At 44.3% G+C, this 22,477-nt stretch overlaps 1 protein-coding gene and 1 long non-coding RNA gene across 5 annotated transcripts in view; one reads left to right on the top strand and one right to left on the bottom strand.

Moving 5' to 3' along the window:
• Positions 1–4,842, top strand: LOC148118976 (uncharacterized). 2 transcript variants are annotated; one of them, XR_015735657.1, is made up of 3 exons: positions 1–1,373; positions 1,938–3,809; positions 4,094–4,842. It is a non-coding gene; the product is annotated as an uncharacterized LOC148118976 (long non-coding RNA). The 2 variants fall into 2 exon arrangements; XR_015735658.1 differs by having other exon boundaries at positions 14–1,373; positions 1,938–2,167.
• A 1,796-nt stretch (positions 4,843–6,638) lies between these two features.
• The window catches only part of Wbp2nl (WBP2 N-terminal like), a 29,586-nt gene continuing 13,747 nt past the window's right edge, over positions 6,639–22,477 (bottom strand). For 2 of the 3 annotated variants that reach the window (XM_048445045.3, XM_048445046.3), the window contains exons 2-6: positions 15,670–15,778; positions 15,271–15,412; positions 15,016–15,108; positions 13,160–13,264; positions 6,799–9,082 (exon numbers count right to left, since the gene is read on the bottom strand). In XM_048445045.3, coding sequence (XP_048301002.3) covers positions 8,685–9,082; positions 13,160–13,264; positions 15,016–15,108; positions 15,271–15,412; positions 15,670–15,778 — 847 coding nt within the window. In that variant the 3' untranslated portion in view covers positions 6,799–8,684. Of the gene's footprint in view, positions 9,083–13,159; positions 13,265–15,015; positions 15,109–15,270; positions 15,413–15,669; positions 15,779–22,477 lie in introns of all 3 variants that reach the window. The other variant, XM_087899102.1, reaches the window with a different exon arrangement.

Genomic DNA, 22,477 nt, shown 5'->3' with positions numbered 1-22,477 from the left:
TTTTTGTTTTCTTGAGATAAAGTCACACTGTGTAGCCCAGGCAGGCCTTGGATCTTTTTCTTTTCTTTCTTTCTTTTTTTCTGAGACAGGCTTTCTCAGTAGCTATGGAGCCAGCCCTGGAACTCACTTTGTAGAGCAGGCTGGCCTCGAACTCACAGAGATCCACCTGCCTCTGCCTCCCAAGTGCTGGGATTAAGGGCATGTCCACCACCAACTGACAGGCCTTGAATCTGATCGTCCTACCTTAGTCACCAAATGTTAGGATTAAAGGTGTGTACCATTGTACACAGCTTAATGGTGGTGGTGCACAACTTTATCCCAACTATTGGAGGCAGAAGCAGAAGGATCTCTGTGAATTCAAGGCCACCTTGGTCTACAAAGTGAGTTCCAGGACAGCCAGGGTGGTTACATTGGGAAATCCTATCTCGAGAAACTAAATACATATATACATATATTCACTAAAAATGTCCTATTACAGAGTTTCATTCTGATGGAGCTGGAGACTAATATACCTCCCCCAACCTGCTTTTCTAATTTAACAGTCTTAGAAATGGTTAGTATATGCCATGAGTGCACTAGTTTCTAGACTTCATATTAATGGGCATGTGTTTTGTAAATTATTCTTCTCACTACTGTGACCAAATAATTGGCAGAAGGCAACATCAGGGAGAAATGGTGTTTGGTGCTCACAGTTCAAAGCAATATTTTCATAGGGAAGACATGTGGTAAAAGTGGCTGGTCCATAGTGCTGATCAGGAAGAAGAAGGGGGATGGCAGTGCCCACCTGCCCTTTCTCCTTTAAGCCCTTTCTAGTCTGTGGAGGATCCCAGCACTGTAAGACTTTAAGACAATTCTGAATGAAGCCATTTCTGACAATTCCAAACCCTGTCAGCCTCCATGCCTTAGTGCTTCCCCTCCTCCCCTGGGAACCAAGGACCTAACAGCTACACATGCACGTACTCAGTTCCCGAACAATTACCCATACACGTATGTTTTGACTCAGTCCCCTGGGAAACGGGGTCAAAATGACCTCTTACCTCATCTGACCTGACAATAGTTCTCCAGTCAATTATTGGTATTAGCCCTTTTCGAATAAGCCAATCATAATGGTCAAGGAACAACCCCTCTTGTTTCTATGGGGCCTTCTCCTTTAAAAGTAGACTGTACCAGCTAGTCGGGGTCTCTTGGCTTCCCGACTGCTGAGGGACCCTGTCATGACAGAATTAATAAAATCCTCATGCTTTTGCATCGGCTGTGGTATATGAGGTGGTTTCTGGGGGCGACTCCTTCTTGGTTTGGACACTAGAGTCTAACATTTGGTTCCCTGACTGGGAATCGAGTTGCTCCCAGACACACTCTAGACCCAGTTGGAGGTATAAAGAAACGAGCTCATTTTTATGTCTGTCTGTTTATGTATTGTGTTTCTGTTTCTGTGTAATTATGAATAAGTAATTTGAGAATTGTACTTGCGCAGGGTCTGTATTGAAACGGGGCTAAGGGAGGAGGCAGACGTGTCCTGAGATCCCTTGCCCTAGCCCTGAAAGACGTTTCATGGGCATTTACTGGAGGGAAGGGTGACCAGGTCGCCCTAATTTCCAGGGGAGGCGTGATCCTCCATCTGTATTTTTGGATCTGCTGCTGCGGCTTCTGATTTTGAGTCTATGTCTGTCTTTTTGTTCTTATGTATTTTCAGTTCTGCACCAGAGTGGTAGTGAGAGCACCAGCTTCTGGTTTTGAGTTTGTGTCTGTCTCTTTATATTTTTGTTTCTGTATGTCAGTTTGTCTTTGTTAAAATCCACCTGCAGGAATTCAGAACCTGGCAATGGCCCCCTGGCCATCATCAGTTTCCCTGATTCCGAAAGCAGCCCCGCAGCTGGAGGAGGCGATGTGGTGTCTGCTCCTCCCTGAGCCCTTTGTCTTCTCTCTTTCCTGTACAGGAGCGAAAGAAACCCAGAATCCAGGCACCTCCAGTTCTTCCTGTTATCCAGCCAAGCATGGCATACTTCTCCCTCCTCCTCCCCCGGAGAAAACACTTCGTTCCTGAGGAGCCCCGCTGGTCAGGTCCTAGCCCTGAAAACTTCAGCACTCAGCATCTACGCTGGGACGGGAGGGACTTCCAATAGGAAGAGAGTGACTTCCCATGCATTTCCCTTTCGCTCAGTAGCAGGTCAATTACAATATTACTTTTTTTCTGCCTCTAATCTTTACTTATAACCCTTCCTTTTCTGGGGACCCTCAGACTGACTGGGCTTATAGAATCTGTTCTGGTTATCCATCAGCCCACTCGGGATGATTGCCAGCAGCTCTTACAGGTGCTCCTAACCACAGAGGAAAAACAGTGAGTTCTCTTTTAAGTTTAAAAGAATGTCCCAGGAGCTGACAGCAGACCAACCCAATCACGGAACGATAGAGGACGGGACTCCTTCCCTCTGACTTGACCCAAATGGGACTTCAATACTTCAGCTGGTAGGGAGCAGCTTCGTCTTTAATGCCAGATTCTGATTGGCGGGTCTAAAAAAGGGGGGTTTGCAAAGCACCCCGCTAATTTGCTAACTTGGCTAAGGTAAGAGCAATAGTACAAAGGTATGATAGTACTCCTGCAGGCAGATCGCCAAGCCAATGTAATGATGTCTTTTATAGGCCAGTCAGCGTCAGACATTTGTAGCAAGTTGCAGAGAATGAAGGGACTGCAGAGAAGCTCACTCCAGGACTTAATAAAGGAAAAAAATTAGACAGATAGGGAGGCAACAGAAGATGACAGCTGCAGAGACTGTGCACCTCAGACAGAGCAGCCCCTGAGTGGCTGAATACGGACTCAAGCTGCCACCACCTGGGTCAAATGAAAAAAAAAAAACAATAAGAAAAAATGTACAGGGCTTTGGACTCAAGACATTTCCCAAAGCAGCTGCTGAGCAGAAGCAGTCAGAGAATGCAGCCAGCTACTGAAGCAGTGGGTGCTCTGCCCACCTGAGAGGTCTGTGCAGCGGCCACCATAACAGTACTGAAATTCCCCTGCTTGCTTACGCTGTTCACCCAGGTGTCTGATTCTGGGGTGTACGGGAAAAAGGGGAGGGATTTCCCTTTGCTATGTCTAAAACATTTGACTATGGACACAAGGACTGAGTACTCTATGTTATCAATGAACCACCTTATGAACTGTAGATCTGGAATCAAAAGCCTTTTGTTGTCACTCCCCCTGCTGTTTCCCTTGCAGGGAAAGCAGGCTGCTCTCAGCCTTTGCCACCTCACTGGGGAAGGCCCCTGCAGACAGCAATGAGCCAAGTGGGAGCAGCCCCAAGGGTAGCAGGCAGGCAGAGTGGGCGCTGAGGGCGCTGCAGGCAGGAGAGGCTCAGGCAGGCTGGCAGATGCCCCCCTCACTGGAATTTGGAACAGATCCAAGGCCAGCAGCACAAATTCAATGGCCAAGGAGGCAGAACCTCAAGGAGTGGAGCCCGAGAGCTAACCAGAGCGGCACAGCAAAGAGGGGCAAGGAATAGCAGCCAGAGTCCCCAGCCGGGAAAAGGCCGAGGAGCCAGCGCCTCTGCGGGCAACGACCCCTCTGTCACCGGACTGAGCAGGAGGAGTCCTGCACGGCCGAATAAACGCAAGCCTCCTAGTCAATGGAGGTGGGCTTCAGAGAGGCAACAACTTGTGCCACCCCGATGAGGAGGGGCGGGGGACACGGAACTAACAGTCTTCTTAAAGGTACATCGGCCTTTTGATACGAACTACGGATGGCAGAGAAACTTTTTCTCACCATGACTAAGAAGATCAAAGAAGAAATCTTCCCGAGGTTTGGCCTGCCCAAGGTAATCGGAATTAATGGTAAAACTACCTTGTTGCCCAGAAAAGTCAGGACATGGATAAGACTGGGGAAAATTACATTATTCATACAGACCCCAGAGTTCAGGACAGGTAAAAAATAAATAATAAAGACCCTAAAACAAATTAAGCCTTAGAACTGGCATTGGAGACTGAGCACAGCTCCTCCCCCTAGCCCTGCTCTATGTAGATCCAATATAGGGAACCTCCCCCACCCCTTGGCTTCCTAAGACCCCCTCATGACCCATCTGCTCACAATCCCATTCTGCAGGCGCGGTTGAAGGCTCTCCAGATCTCCAAGCCCCAGGCATAGAGACTCCTGACCACCCTGACACTCGGAAATCTCGCATTTGTTCCAGAATTGACGCCTGGGATATATCCGGAGGGACATGAGAAAAGCGCAGCACCTCACAGCCAGAACAGCAGCCGCCTGCTCATACCTGCAATCCATGTCTCCTCAAGCCCTTGCTTTGATACCCCTGCCCTCACCCCTGATTTCTGTCAACTAGTAGCAGGGCTAGCCTCCTGGGATATCCGAGATGCATATCCCCCACAGCTGCCCCTGGAGGCTGGCAGAAGATTTTCCCCTGGAGGAAATATTCGGGTGGGGGGGTCCAGAACACAGATGCCACTTGGGAAAGCTAGATTTTTATACTGTGATGCCTGAAAATATAAAATTACAATGCTCCATGTGGAGCTCAGGGACATATGACATCTCCCCCACTTGTCTCCCAGGGGCAATCAATGGAACTGTCTCCATGGGTGTCGGGAAGGACTTGGGACACGAGATGATATTTAAAACCAAGTACTATCTGACCAGGGCCTGCTGCTGCCAAGCAGATTAGACCCCCCCCCCAAAGAGGCCCTAATTAGTCCTGCTGCTGCCCGCTGGACTAAGCTACTCTCCCTGCTTCTCTGTCGGAACCTCCCAACGCCAGCCCGGGCATCCGGAAATCTCACACCCCTTCCAGGTTGGCGATTCTGTGTACGTTTGGAGACACCGGTCCCAGAACCTTGAACCTCGCTGGAAGGGACCCTACACCATGCTTCTTAAGACACCTACTGCCCTCAAAATGGACAGTATTGCAGCCTGGATCCACGCGTCTCATGTCAAGCCTGCACCTCCACAGGACGACCCAGGACCTTCCAAATGAAAGCTTCAGCGTACCCAAAATCCTCTCAAGGAGGCCTGATTCTGCCAAGCTTGCTGATCTTTGCCCTGATGTTTATACCTTAGGACTTAACCTGGACCCTGACTAACTTTGAGACTGGGCAAGCCTTAAGGCTAACCACTGGAGTTCATCCCCTGAATACTTGGTTCCCCCGGCTAACTTTTGACCTATGTGTTTTAGCAAACGACTCTTGAGAGAATATTGAGCAAACCCCTGGAAACTCTTATCCTGCATGCAAATATTCTAAATTATATATTTGTCCAGGGGGGGCAGGGCTTAAATATTTTGTTATGCTGTCTGGGGATGTAAAACCAATGTCAATGTCTCCTGGTTGGGGGTTAGCAAAAAGGACTTAGTCTCTTTCACTCGTACCACACCAGGAAAATCTGAAATCACAATCTCTTTCACTGAGGAGGAAAAAAAAAGCTAACTGATTAACAGGCAATACTTGGGGTTTACAGTTGTATGATCCAGAAAGAAAAGACATAGGGATTCTGTTCACCCTGCAAGTTGTTATAACACCTCCCATGACCACAGTACTAGAGCCCAACCCAGTATTGCCTGACCAGGGCCAGCTAGCCCCTGCCGAGGTAGCCCCCCTTGCCAGGGCCCTGGGCCCCACTCCTAATGCTAAGAACCCTTTTGCAACCCCTGCTTCACCGCTGGCAACCTTTAATACAGGCCAGCAACTGTAATGGGAGCCTTTTTCTTTGCTTAATAGTACTGACCCCAGCTTGATACAATCTTGCTAGCTATGCCTGTCAGCAGGACCTCCCTATTATGAGGAAAGAGCCTCATCTGGCAGTTTCAACCATGTCACCTCTCATACGTCCTGTAATTGGGGACAAACTTAACTCTCCCAAGTCCTAGGACGACAGGATCTGATGCCCTCTATTGATCTATGATGGGCCTACAACACTGGTTTGTTAATTTCTGTGTACAGATCCAATCAGGCTCCCAAATTTACTAATATCTCAAGATTGAGATATTTGACCAAATAAGAGGAGGGAATGTAAGACTTTAAGACAATTCTGAAGCCATTTCTGACAATTCCAAACCCTGTCAGCCTCCATGCCTTAGTGCTTCCCCTCCTCCCCTGGGAACCAAGGACCTAACAGCTACACATGCACGTACTCAGTTCCCGAACAATTACCCATACACGTATGTTTTGACTCAGTCCCCTGGGAAACGGGATCAAAATGACCTCTTACCTCATCTGACCTGACAATAGTTCTCCAGTCAATTATTGGTATTAGCCCTTTTTGAATAAGCCAATCATAATGGTCAAGGAACAACCCCTCTTGTTTCTATGGGGCCTTCTCCTTTAAAAGTAGACTGTACCAGCTAGTCGGGGTCTCTTGGCTTCCCGACTGCTGAGGGACCCTGTCATGACAGAATTAATAAAATCCTCATGCTTTTGCATCGGCTGTGGTATATGAGGTGGTCTCTGGGGGCGACTCCTTCTTGGTTTGGACACTAGAGTCCAACAGCACATGCGACAGTGTTGATCACATTCAGTCTTTTTCTCAGTTAAACCTTTGGAAACACCCTCACAGACACACCCACAGGTGTGTTCCAGTAATGCTCAGGTGTTTCTTAATGATCAAGTTGACCAGAGAAATTAACCATCATTGGCCGGGGACATTGGTGGCACACACCTTTAATCCCAACACTGGGTGGGGGAGGGGCAGAGGCAGGAGGATCTCTGTGAGTTCAAGGCCAGCCTGGTCTATAGAGTGAGTTTCAGGACAACCAGGGCAACGCAGAGAAACCCTGTCTCAAAAACAAAACAACAAAAAAGAAATTAAACATCATGTAAGTTATTTCTAATTTTGTGCTACTGGAAACAAAGAACACAACAGAACCTTTCCATATGCATCTTTGTGGGCATGTGCAAGTATCCTGTAGGGGTAGACACTAGAATAGGAGCTGCTGTAGCAAAGATTCTAGTAGGGGCAGAGAAGGTATCTAGTGGTAGAGCACTTGCCGGTGTGTGCACGGCCCTGGCTTCCATCCTCAGCAGTGCAGGAGCAAACCCATTCAATATCTGGAAAGGTTTTATTCCAGTCAAGCCTCCCAACTATTTGAGTCACACATCTTTTTAAGTATTTTGTCATAAATGTTACTGGCACAGTCATTATTGCTTCAGTTGTTAATTGGTAATTCACATATTTTATACATTTCCTTTTAAAGTTAAATTGTGTGTACAGATGTGCATGCCTATATGTGCATGGGTATGATGAGGTCAGAGGTCAGTGTTGGGCATATTCCTCAATTACTCTCTGCTTATTTAAAATACGGTCTCTGGCCCAGGGGCTCACTGATTCAGTCTGACTGCTGGTCAGCAAGCCCCAAGGATCTTGTCCCCGCACCCTCCACCCCAGGACTGGAGTTACATGTGTGTGCTTCTTGAGTGCTAGTGATCAATGGCAGGCCCTCATGCTGTGGCAAGCACATGAGCAACTGAGTCATCTCCCCTGATCCCTGTTTCTTTTTCTAGCTCTTTGCATATTCTGACTGTAGACTTTTTGGATGAACATACATACTCCCTCCCAGTAGGTTGCTTTGGTCCTTTTTCCCTTATTGCTTTATTTTGTTCCTAAAGGCTGCCTTCCCTATAACATCTATGTATTCTATTCTATTATATGAATATGGTGTAATTCATAAGATCCCTCTCACTGGAAATTAAGGTTGTTCCATTCTTTCTCTAATGTAAATAATACTGTAAGAAACAACTGTGTTCAATGTGATGAGGTTTTGATTTTGTTTTTGAGGTGAGTTCTTTTGGGGGGTTTTGTTTGTTTTGTTTGTTTTTTGTTTTTTCGAAACAAGGTTTCTCTGTAGCTTTGGAGCCTGTCCTGGAACTAGCTCTTGTAGACCAGGCTGGCCTCAAACTCACAGAGCTCCTCCTGCCTCTGCCTCTGAGTGCTGGGATTAAAGGTGTGCACCATCACCGCCCGGTCTTGAGGTGGGTTCTAAAGTAGCCTAGGCTGACATTTAACTCCCTACATAGTCAGAGATGATCCTGAACTTCTGAACCTCTTGACTCTTCCTCTCAAGTGCTGGGATTACAGGCATGTGCACCCATGCCTGACACCTGCATTTTCAATTAATCAATTAATTTTGGTACTGGGGATTAAACCTAGAACCGTCAGCATATTAGGCAAGCACACTACAGCTGAGCTCTATCCCCAGCCCTTTTTATCGTCTTTGAGACAGGCTCTCACTCGGCTGCCCAGGCTGGCCTTGACTCTGCAGGCCCGGCAAGCCTTGAACTTATCATCCTTCTGTTTCATCCTCTATAAACCCGCACCACCAGGCCCAGCTCTCAAAGGCGACATTTTAGCAGATCTTAGTATCTACCAAATAGAGTACTATAAAAGTTTTCTAATGCAGATGAGGAGAAATGTGGGAGGCTTTTTGCAAGCTCACATCAAGATATGTTTTAAAATGCATCCAATGTCAACCAAGTCATTAGGGAATTAGCCTACTACTCCCTTATCCAGCTAATCAAGAGTGACACTGCTTTTAAAATCAAGGCATGGAGATAAGCTTAGTTCTGCCCTATGACTGAACTTCCAAGGTGAGGGACCAACGACTAGGATGAGGCTGGGATCATATACCTAATGTTCTTTCTTGACTTCAATGCTAGTGTGCAGATTTGCTTGGTGAAACTTCAAGGTTTACATCTTAGACGGGGGGAGAATGAGCTTGTGAAGATGAGGTAGAGGGAAAAGATGTCTGGAATCCAGGAGCCTGGCCTGCCACAGAAATGGGATACCCTGCTTCCAACTGAGCAGGTGGCAAAGTCTCATAACCCACAGGTGGGGCTTCATATCTGGGAGGTGGAGAACCAGACACCACAGCTGTAGTTCCGTATCTGGGAGGTGGGACTCCATATCTGGGAGGTGGGACTCCGTACTCCATAGTGGGGGCTTCATATCCAGGAGACAGGACTCCATAGCCCACAGGGGTAGCTCCATATAGAGGAGGAGGGGATCCATACATCCTAGTTCCATATCCAGGAGGCAGGACATCATATCTGGGAGGTGGGGCTCCGTGTCCCGCAGGTGGGACCCCATAGGCAGCTGGGAATGGCAAAAAGAAGGGAAAAAATTGTTACCCTGTGAACAAAGACTAACTGAAGACCATAAAAGATAATACCACGGGAAACTCACACAGGAGAACTTAGTCAAGTTAAAACCTTTCTTTTAGTCATCACCAGACAAAAGCCTTATCGTTTTTTCTGGTAAGGTGATCTGAATTACCTGAAAATACCCTTCTAGTTAACTGGTCATTACTCAGAGTTGTGCTGATACATTTTATTTGATAATGTTTGTTGAGTTTATGAAAAGGAAACACCCTCAGTGAGGAGCATAATTTGAAAACCAGAAGAAAAAAATGTAATTTTAAAGGAAGGATGGCTCAGTAATTAAGAGCACTGCTGCTCTTTCAGAGGACCCCGGTTCAGTTACCAGCAGCCACATGGCACAACCATCTGTAACTCCAGTTCCCTCCTCCAATCCTCCTAGATCTTCCCACCTCCCTCCCTACTTCATGTTCTCTCTTCCTTTCTCCTCCTAAACTCATAAAACAAAAAACAAAGGTAGAAACAAACAAAAGCATTAAGACAAAACGAAAACCATTTTGTGTTAGCCTGCTACTCCTGAGCACAGGGTGTGCCCTGCAGTGTGGTTGATGTACCCAGACACTCCTTTGGGAAAGCTGATATTCCCTTTCCTAGAGGGTATTAGAAATAGCTACTTTGTGTCCACTTCCCCTTCTCCATGCTGGGATTTTGTCTGGTTTGAATTTGTGAAGATCTTGTATGTGCCCTCTGTCTTTTTGAGCTATGTGCATCTGTTGTGTCTAGAAGACACTGCTTCCTTGGAATCTATCATCTTTGGCTCTTAATCTTTCTGCCTCATCTTCTGCATGGATCCCTAAGCCTTGAGAGGAGGAGGTTTGTGGTCTTTTGAATGAGAATGGTCCCTAGAGGCTCATAAATCTGAATGTTTGGTCCCCAGTTCTGGACTGTTTAGGAAGGATTAGGAGGTGTGGCCTTGTTGAAAGCGTTGGGGGGTAGGTCTTGAGGTTTCAGAAGCCCATACCAAGCCCTGTCTTACTCTGTCTGCTTATGTATAAAAAAAAAAAAAACCTCGCTATTGTTCTAGCACCATGCCTGCCTGCCTGCCACCATGCTCCTTGCCATAATGATCATGGATGGATCCAGCCTCTGAAACTGCAAGCAAGCTCTCGATTAATGCTTTATTTCATAAATTGCCTTGATCATGGTGTCTTTTCACAGCAATAGAAAACTAAGACAGGACTGATGGAAACATCTCATTTAGGACTGAGTGCTCCAAAGTCTCTCACTCTCTGCATTTTATCCAGCTGTGGTCTCTGTGCTAATTGCCATCTACTTTAATGACCACATGATGCACTGATCTACAGGTATGTCAGTATATCACTAGGTCTCATTTTGTTGCTATGTTCCTCTAGCAGAATAACAGTATTAGCTTTTCCTCTGGGTTCAGGATCTATCTAGTCTTAGGTTCCTGGCCACTTTAGCAGTGTCAGGTATGGTTCCTTAATAGAGTGGATATTAAAACCAATAAAAAGTGGTTAGTTATTCCCATGACATCTGTGCCACTACTGTACTAGTTTATCTTGTAGGTAGACTGCACAGGGTACATAGCCGGATGATACAAATTACCTTTTTCCTTCCAGCACCATGAACACTCAGACTACCTGAAGCTTCATCCTCAGAACCTACATGGTGGAAGGAAAGCTGATCCCTGAAATTGTCTTCTGACTTCCACATTCCTGTCACAGCATGTGCACACATGCACATATGCACACAAAATAAATGTAAAAACAGAAGAAAAAGTTTTGTTTCATTTAAATTTCTGTGTGGTATACATATGTGTACAGTAATCATGTGTGTGTAGTTGTGTAGTTAAATATGTGCATTATATATGTACACCACAAATGTGGAGGCTGGAAAGCAACATCAAATATAGTTCGTTTTTATTTTTTTTATTTTTTTGGTTTTTCAAGGGTATCTTTATGTAGCCTTGGCTGTCCTGGAACTCACTCTGTAGACCTGCCTATCCTCGAACTCACAGAGATCTACCTGCCTCTGCTTCCTGAGTGCTGGGATTAAAGGTGTTCACAACCATATTAAAGCCAGAAAACTTTTTTATTTATTTTATTTGGGTTTTTTGTTGTTTTCTTGTTTGTTTGTTTGTTTTGAGACAGGATCTCTACATAGCCCTGGCTGTCCTAGAACTCACTATGTAGACCAGGATGGCATCAAATTCACAGAAATCCATCTGCCTCTGCCTCCAGTAAGCTCCAATACAAAAGCAGGTGTGGTGGTGCATGACTTTAATCCCAGGACTCAAAAGGTAGAGGCAGTAGGATCTCTGTGAGTTCGAGGTCAGGGCCACACACACACCCTGCCTTGAAAAATAAGAAAAACAAAAAAACACAAAAAACAAAAAAAACCCAACCAACTAAACACAAACAAAAAAGAGCTTAGAAATTGTCATTTCTATCCTCACTACAATTTAAAAAAGAAATGCGCTGAAGAGATGGGGGACACACAGGCCAGCAACTGGACTTCAGTAAAACAATGGTTACTAGTAAGGAAAATGAGAACCCATGCTTCATTTACTATGGAAAGGCAAAGACAACGGAGAAGGGGAAAGGAGACAAGAAGAAACTAAAGTCCCTGTTACCTATACCCAGAGCAAACTAAAGTCACTCCTCACACCAAAACCCTACAATCTGGCTCTATAATTTAATATTTCATGACTAGAATTCAATAAAAAGCCAAAGACATCCAGGTGCAGTTTTACATACACATAGTCTCAACACTGCGTGAGACTCAGTTCAGCATCAGGAGGTGCTGAAAAAGGACAGCTGGGAATTGCGGCACACATCTTTAATCCCGAGGCAAAGGCAGCAAGTCTTTGAATTTAAAGCCAGGTTTGTTTACATAGTAAGTAAGGCTATATAAGACCCTACCTCAAAAAAGAAAAGAAAAAAACAATAAAAATCACAAAAACCCATCCAACAACAAAAATAAAAACAAAAAGCCAAAGCTACTGAGCAAGATGGCTCAGTAGACAAAGGCATATACCACCAAGCCAAACAACCTATGCTCAATTCCTGGGACCCACATAGTGAAAGAGTGAACTGACTCCCACAATTGTCCTCTGACTTCCACATGAATGCCATAACACGCACACACGTGCACGCATGCATGCACACACACACATAAAAACCTACAAGTTGACGCCCATAACCCCAGCACCAGTTAAGGCAGAGGCAAGGAGGACTGTCACAGTTCAAAGCCAACCTGGTCTACATAATAAATTTCGGGCCAGTTTAAACCACAGTGTGAGACCTTGTCTTAAAACAAAAAAAAACTAGGTATGCTATTGGATAGCTATAATTCCCATACTTGGGAGTAAGAGGTAGGAGAATCAGAAGTTCAAGGGCATCCTCAACTACTGAGTGAGTTGGAGATCAGTCTGGACTACTTGAGGTCCTGTCTCAAAATAATAATAAAACCTTTTTTTTTTCAATAATTGTCTCAGATATTTCATTACAGTAGCAGAGAGATGGGAACTCTGGAAAAGAACCAACATTTCATTTTCTGCACCCTGAAGTTTGGAGTTTGGGTCTGATGTCAAAGGCTCCTTAATATATACATATACATATATACATACACACACACACACACACACACACACATATATATATATATATATATATATAGAGAGAGAGAGAGAGAGAGAGAGAGAGAGAGAGATGGGGTGTGTTTCTATATTGTAGTGACTCTCCTGGAACTCAGTATGTAGACCTAGAGTTGCAGATGTCCAACCAAGGTTACTACACAAAGCACCCTAAGAAGAGCCCTATGTCTCAAAGCATATCTCACTGGGCACTGTACCCACTGGCCTCTGGTCACAGTCTTAGTCCTGTAACCTTGGGCCCTTGTGTTGCCACGGTAGATGACTCAGCTCCTTGTCACTTGCTCTAGGAATGTGCTTTTGACCTCACCTTGGCATGCCTGTGGGACACACATGTCCCTCTCCCCACACCTCACCTTGGTATGCCTGTGGGGCACACATGTCCCTCTCCCCACACCTCACCTTGGTATGCCTGTGGGGCACACGTGCTCCTCTCCCCAGCTATGACAATGATTCCTAAAGGACTCATCCAGAAACTTGAAACTGTGAGTGGAGTTCCTTGGGCAGCTGAGAAGATAATTTGGCAAAATAAGAACTCTTTATTATTTTAAATTAGATATATAGCAGCTGTGAACTGAGTAGCTAACAGTATTAACTACCACCTTACATGAGAGTCAACAATACTCTGTGATACTAAGTAAAAATACATGTGGCCCTTTTCTTAAACCACATACTTCTTGAGAGCAGAAATTTTGTCTCATTATCTATGGCTATTTAGGACCTAATAATAGTACTTACTATACAACCATCACTTACTTGATTTCCCAGCTATCAAATGAGCATAATATTAGCATATGTATATAAAACTATATGGCATGTATATGATATATATATGTCACATATATATCATGTATATGTCACCACTGCCCAGTTATATCATAAGATTTTATGAGCATTAAACTGATGTTTGCAAAGGGCATAGGATACTGTCCAGTATAGAAAACACTTAAAAAGTGCTAACTAAATTACATGATTTTAAACTAAACTCATTTATTTTCAAACTTACACTGATTATAGGTCTTGACCATATATACAGCATCATAGTTCATTCACTGTACTAACCTAGACACTTTATACTCTTCCATTGTGTCTGGGGCACCATAGTCAATGTTTCTATTAAAGCAAATATATATGTATCTGCAAATGGCCATCTTTACTAGGCTGTGTTTTCAACATCTAGATTGTGGCTTGAGGTAGACAACAAAAAAGAAAGGGGCGGGCAGTTGTAGCACACACCTTTAATCCCAGCGTTCGGGAGCAGAAGCAGGTGGATCTCTGTGAGTTCGAGGCCAACATGGTCTACAAGAGCTAGTTCCAGTACAGACTCCAGAACTACAGGGGCACGCTGTCACGAGAAACAGAGAGAGAGAGAGAGAGAGAGAGAGAGAGAGAGAGAGAGAGAGAGAGGAAAAAAGCCTGACCAAACAAAATGACAACTCAGGAGAAGAGGGGGTAAGGTACAAAGTGCAGTTTGGCTGGATTGTAAGAGTGTGGGTGGCAGGAAGTGAAGTCAGGTTGGATAAAAGCAGTAGAAACGAATATTTCAATTGCAGAAAGCATTCTCCAGTACAGCCATTAGGTCAACATTGTAGGACAGCAGGGACCCTATTCCCCTCTCATGGACAATAAGAGCAAACAGAAGAGAAACAGGGCAAGGCCAAGGTGAGATCAAAATGCAGGTGACAAAGCCTTCCCCAGGTTGAGCTCAGGGAATTGGCAAGGATTTCCTCTGGCCCAAATACAAATACTGACAAGACTGTAGAGAAGCATTTACTGAAACTTCCTCGCCCCGTTGGTCACAGCCTAAGATGGCTCACATACAGAGACTTCCTACCAAGAAGACCTGACCTCTCCCTCCTGCTGTTCAGATAGACACTGAGTTTCTGAGCTGCATGCTGGTGCTGCTCCATCTGGGTGAGCACAGCCCACCTGGTCTCAGGCTTTTTGTACAAGAGTGTGAAGAGTGTGTCTGTTCCTGATTCCCAGGTCACTTCAGTCAGGTTTCTAGGACCAAGCCATGCAGAAGGTAGCACAAAAGACCACTGGTTTTAGGTTAGTCATACAGGTGTTTGACTACAGGCTCCCAGCTACCCCAGGACAGGGCAAGGTAAATAAACATACAGTGTAGATAACAGGTAAACTCTGGAAATGCTTGCTGAATTCATGTAGAAATGCCAAATGCCTGAGCAGAGGCTAGCCAGCTCTGCTAAGAAATAGTACTACTTCAATCCCTTAATGCCTACTATGTTATCACTCACCAGCAGAGGCGGCTTTGGCCAGCAGCTGGGCAAACTCGATGGCACCTCCTTTCCTGAAGGCCATTTTAAAAGTAGCTGATCCTTCCCAGCCACCTGGGGGGAGAAGTGGCAAACACTCACAGACCCTGAGGAATGCACCCTCATTCACACAGCTCGGCTTTGGCTTGAATCTTAACATGAAGCAAGTCAGAATCTTAAACTTGCTAGCATCTTTTTGGGGGCATATGGGAGGCACTTCTAAGAAGAAAAACTTACCGTCTGGAGCTGCCTGAATTGTCCCTTTAATGTAGTTTGCACCAAAGATTGGTTGTTCAACAGTGCAGTTAGTCATTAGATGAAATGGCATCATAAAAGACAACATGGGATCATTGTCTGAACGTGAAGTCACAAAAATCACCTAAGTGAGGAAGGAAACTTTGGAAAAGGAATACAGAATTTATCCATGGGTAGAGTCTTGCAGAAGCAACGCCAAGGTCACTTGGGTAGTGTGGCCTAATTGAGAAACATCATTTCTTTTCTCCCATCCTTTTTCAAAATGGAAGTCTCAAAGTAAAAATGTTTTAAAACACCTTAAAAGCCAATGTTTAACTTTTTTCAGCTTCATGAAAAACAAATGTAAGCTAATCAGCCAATGAAAAGAAAACTATACATTACCCGATATGAGGTGAGAAACAGTGCACCCCTCTTTGTACCACTGAAGAAGCTGGAGCCTGGCGGTGGCTGGGGGAAGGAGAGATCCACATCTAAAGACTTCATCAGGACACTGCAGAAAGGCAAGGGGGGCAGCAGATGTTAAGAAGTACACAAAAGACACACTTGGGGCTATGGATGCAGCGCTAAGCTAGAACACCTGCCTAGAACTGCTAGTCCAAATGTGATCCCCAGCACCACCTGAGAAAACACCAAAATGGTACAAACAATGATATCATTCAATATATATTAGATGATACTTCTATTTTAGGAAATGAAAAGGATTCAAGAAATACTGTTCTTGAAAAACTTGTTACAATTCTTCCTTCTTAAAAAGATTTTGTTTGTGCCCATCAAAATTCCAGCAAAATTCGTCAAAGATCTCGAAAGAATGGTACTCAACTTCATATGAAAAAGCAAAACACCCAGGATAGCCAAAACAATCCTGGGCAATAAAAGAACTTCTGGAGGCATCACAATCCCTGACTTCAAACATTACCACAGAGCTACAGTACTGAAAACAGCCTGGTACTGTCATAAGAACAGACAGGAGGACCAATGGAACTGAATAGAAGACCCAGATATCAATCCACACATCTTTGAACACCTGATCTAAAGAAGCAAAAAATATCAAATGGAAAAAAGAAAGCATATTTAACAAGTGGTGCTGGCATAACTGGATATCGACATGTAGAAAAATGAAAATAGACCCGTATCTATCACCATGCACAAAACTAAAGTCCAAATGGATCAAAGACCTCAACATAAAGCCAGCCACACGGAACCTCATAGAAGAGAAAGTGGGAAGTACACTTGAACACATTGGCACAAGGAAACACTTCCTAAATAGAACCCCAGCAGCACAGACATTGAGAGAAACAATTAATAAATGGGACCTCCTGAAACTGAAAAGCTTCTGTAAAGCAAAAGACACGGTCAATAAGATAAAACAACAGCCTATAGAATGGGAAAAGATCTTCACTAACCCCACATCAGACAGAGGGCTGATCTCCAAAATATACAAAGAACTCAAGAAATTGGATACCAAAAGATCACATAATTCAATTAAAAAAAATGGAGTACAGACCTAAACAAAGAACTCTCAACAGAGGAATCTAAAATGTCTGAAAGACACTTAAGGAAATGTTCAACATCCTGAGTCATCAGAGAAATGCAAATCAAAACAACTCTGAGATTTCATCTTACCCCTCTAAGAATGGCCAAGATCAAAAACACTGATGACAACTTATGCTGGAGAGGTTGTGGGGGAAAGGGAACACTCCTGCATTGCTGGTGGGAATGCAAGCTGGTACAACCCCTTTGGATGTCAGTGTGGCAATTTCTCAGAAAATTAGGAAACAACCTTCCTCAAGACCCAGTAATACCACTTTTGGGTATATATCCAAAGGATGCTCAATCGTGCACAAGGACATGTGCTCAACTATGTTTATAGCAGCATTGTTTGTCATAGCCAGAACCTGGAAACAACCTAAATGCCCCTTGATCGAAGAATGGATAGGAAAATATGGTACATTTATACAATGGAGTACTACACAGCAGAAAAAAAATATAACAACAGCTTGAGTTTTGCAGGAAAATGGATGGAACTAGAAAACATTATTTTGAGTGAGGTAACCCAGACCCAAAAAGACAATTATCACATGTACTCACTCATAGGTGGTTTTTAAACATAAAGCAAAGAAAGCCAGCCTACAAACCACAATCCCAGAGAATTTAGACAACAATGAGGACACTAAGAGAGACTTACATAGATCTAATGTACATGGGAAGTAGAAAGTATAAAAAGACAAGATCTCCTGAGTAAATTGGGAGTGTGTGACCTTGGGGGAGGGTGGAAGGGGAGAGGAGAGGCAGGGAAGGGAACAGAGAAAAATGTAGAGCTCAATAAATATTAATAAAAATGTATTAAAAAAAGATTTTGCTTGGATCAGAGCAATGGTTCACCAGTTAAGACCACTGGCTCCTCTTCCAGAGGACCCAGGTTTGATTCCCAGCACCCACAAGGCAGCTCACAATAGTCTGTAACTTCAGTTCCAGGAGATCTGATGCCCTCTTCTGACCTTCAAAGGGCCTTCATGCACATGGTACACAGGCAGACATGCAGGGAAAACATCCATACACACAAAATAATTTTTGAAATAAAATTTTACTTTTATTTATACATATAAGTTTATGCATGTGTATGTGTCTGTGTGAGTGTATGCCACACATGTGTGGATGTTCACAAAGGCCAGAAGAGGCCCTAGAGCTGGAGTTACAGATTTTTGTGAGCTGACTAACATGGGCACTGAGAACCAAATTTGAGCCATCTAGAAGAGCAAGAAGTGCTCTTAACCACTAAGTCATCTCTCCAGCCATTTTTCTCCCTTTTTATCACTGGATTTTCTTTGTCTTTTCAAATTTCTAGCCTCGATATTTGCCACTAATTCTTAGATTTCTTGCACAATAACTAGGAAGAACTGGGCTCTTGGAATGTTTAGCTAGAAAAGAAGAGGAAGCACAAACACTTTCACTCCCCCAACCCCGCACATTACTCCGACTTCACACCGAATAGGGACAATTTGGACTTATGCTCACCTCCCTCATAGAATCTAGGTGTTTTTTGGGTTTATTTGTCAGTGCCCCACCCCGTGATTATTAGAGAGAACTGCCTGCTTCAATACTATAGCTCTAGCAAATTGTAAGTTGCTAAATATTTATTTTTTGTTCTTCTTCTTATTATTATTATTACAAATTTTCACCTCCTCCCCTCCTCCTATTTCCCTTCCCCTCCTCTCACACCCCTCCCCCTCCCTCTTCAGTCCAAAGAGCAGTCAGAGTTCCCTGCCCTGTGAGAAGTCCAAGGTCCTCCCCCTCCATCCAAGTCTAGGAAGGTGAGGATCCAAACAGACTAGGTTCCCACAAAACCAGTACATGGAGTAGAATCAAAACCCAGTGCCATTTTCCTTGGCTTCTCAGTCAGCCCTCCAAGTCAGCCACGTTCAGATAGTCCGGTTTGATCACATGCTCCATCAGTCCCAGTCCAGCTGGCCTTGGTGAGTTCCCATTAGATCAGCACCACCGTCACAGTGGGTGGGTGCACCCCTCGCGGCCCTGACTTCCTTGCTCATGTTCTCTCTCCTTCTGTTCCTCATTTGGACCTTGGGAGCTCAGTCCAGTGCTCCAATGTGGGTCTCTGTCTCTATCTCCATCCATCGTCAGATGAAGGTTCTATGGTGATATGCAAGATATTCATCAGAGTGGCTATAGTATAGGGCCAGTTCAGGCACCCTCTCCTCTGCTGCCCAAGGAACAAGCTGGGGACATCTCCTTGGACACCTGGGAACCCCTCTAGAGTCCAGTCTCTTGCCAACCCTCAAATGGCTCCCTAAATTAAGATATATACTTTCCTGCTCCATATCCACTCCTCCTCCATCCCAACCGTCCTATTCCCCCAAGCTCTCCCCATCCTCCCCTTCTCACTTCTCTCTCCCCATCTTCCCTTACCCCCATCCCACTCCCACCCCCAAGCTCTCAATTTTTGCCTGGAAATCTTGTATACTTCCAATATCCAGGAGGATAACTACATGTTTTTTTTTGGGGGGGGGGGTTCACCTTCCTACTTAGCTTCTCTAGAATCATGAATTATAGGCTCAATGTCCTTTATTTACGCCTAAATATTTACTTTAAGATAATGAAAAAGGGAAAAAGAGAGAAAACATGAACAGAGAACATAATTTAAGTAATAGGAGATACATATCATGTAAATGACACAAAAATGTCCCATTAATTTAACAGGACAGATTGATTATGGTAGAAACAATTGTGAAAGATCTCTCAGAAAGGACCCCACTAGAGATGATTATTAAGAAATAGGTAATGTTTAAGGCAGAGGTAATGGTATAAGAAACGATTCCATCAATAGCATTGATGGAAATGGAGATGCAGATAATGGAAAGCAAATTGCCTCCTCGGGAGGAAAAGGCTATGTGGAAGTCACACAGCATGAGTAACAGAGAGAAGAGAGAGACGAAGTTGGGAAGTGGTTTAGGATGTGAACTTGGGAACTCATTGGACAAGCAAGAAGAACTGCAAGCTCTGGATTGTTCAGTGGGGGAAGTTACATGACTGAGGAGGGGGTGATATAGTGAAAGGATCAGTTTAAGATCATAAAATTATATGAATTTTATACATTATATGAGAATTATACATTGATAGTGGTAATACATAGAACTGTAATGTGTGACAGTAAAGTTTTGGAAGTGGGCTGAGCTACATAGGACAAAAGATTTTTTGTTGGTGTTATGGTTTAAATAAAACTGCTGCGATCCCCAAGGGACTGCAGCAGGCAGTGTGCTGCTGTGGATCCCCGGTAGTGGCGGGCAGGGAGCCTCATGGGGGATGAGAGACCAAGACTATGCTGCGGGTCTCCGAAGACAACTGGTCCCAGGCAGGGAGCCATGCAGCAGGCGAGAGACAGAGACATGGATAGGCACACCATGCAGAGTGAGGTTGGATATTTATTTAGTGGGTTTTGGAGGGGAAAGGGGAGAAGAGCAGAGAGAGAGACAGAGAGACATAAACACACACACACAGAGGGGGGAAGGGGAGAAGGGAGAGATAGAAGTTGCCTCTTAGAGAAAGACAGAAAGGGAGGGTCTCAGACTAGATCCTGAAGATCATCTTCCCTCAGCAAATGGGGAGGGAATGGGTGTAGCTTGTCTCTTAAAGGGACAGGACAGACCATTATATTCCCATCTATTTTTTATAAGAAAAAGGCGGGAGGTTAGGCACCACAGGTTAAAGGAATTGGGGCGGCAGATTCTCAACTCTGCTTCCTGCTTATTCGTGGGTGTCATCTCTGAGGAGGAACCTGAGAAAGCTGGGTGCTGGTCACACCCTGGGGTAGCTGGTCTCTTTGCTCCTGTTCGGTGTTTGTGATATGGAAATGTCTGGTGTCTCTTACACCTGTTTAAGGTGGATCCTTCAATTTGGCTCCCTGGAACTCACAAGAATTCTTTGGGTTTGTGAAAACAGAAGTTTTAGACATATAAGTTGTATAAACAAGAGCATATTTATGTCAGAATGACCCTGATAGATATTTTGCACAATAAAAAGTATTTTTAAGACTATGGAAGGCAGCATGAGAGAGAAACTTGATAACTTGTATTTGTCCTCACACCTTTATGATTTCCAGGTCTTATATTTGTATTTTGTTGAAAATTTTTTTGGGGGGTGGTTGTCCTTTTAAACTGACATAATCTCTCAGCTGTCAAACTGCATCAGAAATCTTTGAGAAGGATAAAATTTTACTTGAGTTATTGATTAAAAAACAGCAGAGAACTTACTTGGTTGGCACCTAGAGCTACTCCTCAGGGTCCTCCATGGTCATTGAAGGTCGTATTTTCCTTTTGCTCTTTAGTGCAGGGCCTGCCAGGCTCCAGAAGATCCTGTGGGCTAAGAAATCTATAGGAAGACAAGCCTACCTTGACCTGAGCAGTTAGGCTGTCGATTCCAGCAATTCTGTCCACATCTGGAGATCTTTAGTTTAGATGAAAGGCAGTTTTTCCCAGTGGTCAGCACTTGGCTATTGAAGCGAATTGCAGATGGACATTGTTCTGTGCCTATTTGTCTTCTGTCTTCTTTGGAGGAAGTAGGGTGCTGCTGCTAGGAGCCAACCTGTCTCTTTTTGTTATGAAAACGTCTTTTAATAATTAAATATTTAAATGTCATATTTCCCAGATCTCTGAGCAGTTGAGGGCTGTTTATCAGGTATAACTACAGTATAGAATCTGCCTGGAGAGCTGGGTTCAAGCTTAACTGTACTGGCTTTCACCTTAACAGGCAAGATTTATACCTGTAAAAAGACAGAAGGAAGAAAAAACTTCTTGCAACAGAAGGTTAATGGCAGAACTGACAATAGTAGAGAACATTTTAATATATTTTAAATGAGGGTTGGATTAAATATAAAGTATTTTTGTAAGAGACTTAAAAGTATATACCAGTTTAAAACATGAGACTTATTGAAATGAGATGCAATGAAGAGACAATTATTTAACAGTAAACATAGGTGCATTTAAGTTACATGTATGAACACACAAACAGAGTGAATAGGAATTGGGTGAAGTGGATGCTCTTGGTGGGCCCTACCAAAGGCATGTAACTGCACAAAACACATATGCAACAGAGTCAGCACCAGAGGACCAGACAGGGAATAAATACCTCAGTAAAGATGGCAGAACTTGGTTATCTGACCTGGCTCTCAGTTAAGATGGTGGTGAAGTCACCTGACCTCAGTTAAGATGATGGTAAGGTTACCTGACCTCAGTCAAAATGGCAGCAGCCACATGTTGTAAGAAAAGGTCACAATTTTTGAGCTGAAGGGATTTTAAGTTTAATAATAAGAGAGACCTAGAGACATGATCTGCCCTGTCACTGAGCCGCCACGCCGCAAGCAGCAGCAGGGGAGCAAAGGCTGGAATTGAACACAGCTGCCTCATGAATCTCACCAATCTTGCTGGCAGCAGTAGCAGTGGCAGGGACAGTTTGAGGAAAAGTGGAGCCAGTGGGAAACCGGTGGAGTGAGGGTAGGAGCTGAAGAATGGGGGTAGGAGCTAAAGAAAGGGGGGTACGTGCCCCCTGAGGTTGAAAAGGCAGGGGTTCATTAGCTGGGTCCAGAGCAGAAGTGTAGGGCTCTTCTGGCTCAGATGGCATAGCCAGGAACATGTGAGCAGGCAAACAACTTGCAAGGACAGAGGGCTTAGGCTTAGAG

Source organism: Myodes glareolus, chromosome 19 (assembly GCF_982192425.1).
Source record: "Myodes glareolus chromosome 19, mMyoGla1.1, whole genome shotgun sequence".
NCBI lineage: Eukaryota > Metazoa > Chordata > Mammalia > Rodentia > Cricetidae > Myodes > Myodes glareolus.
The sequence above is the reverse complement of the archived record's forward strand: the minus strand, read 5'-3'. Positions and strand labels throughout refer to the sequence as shown.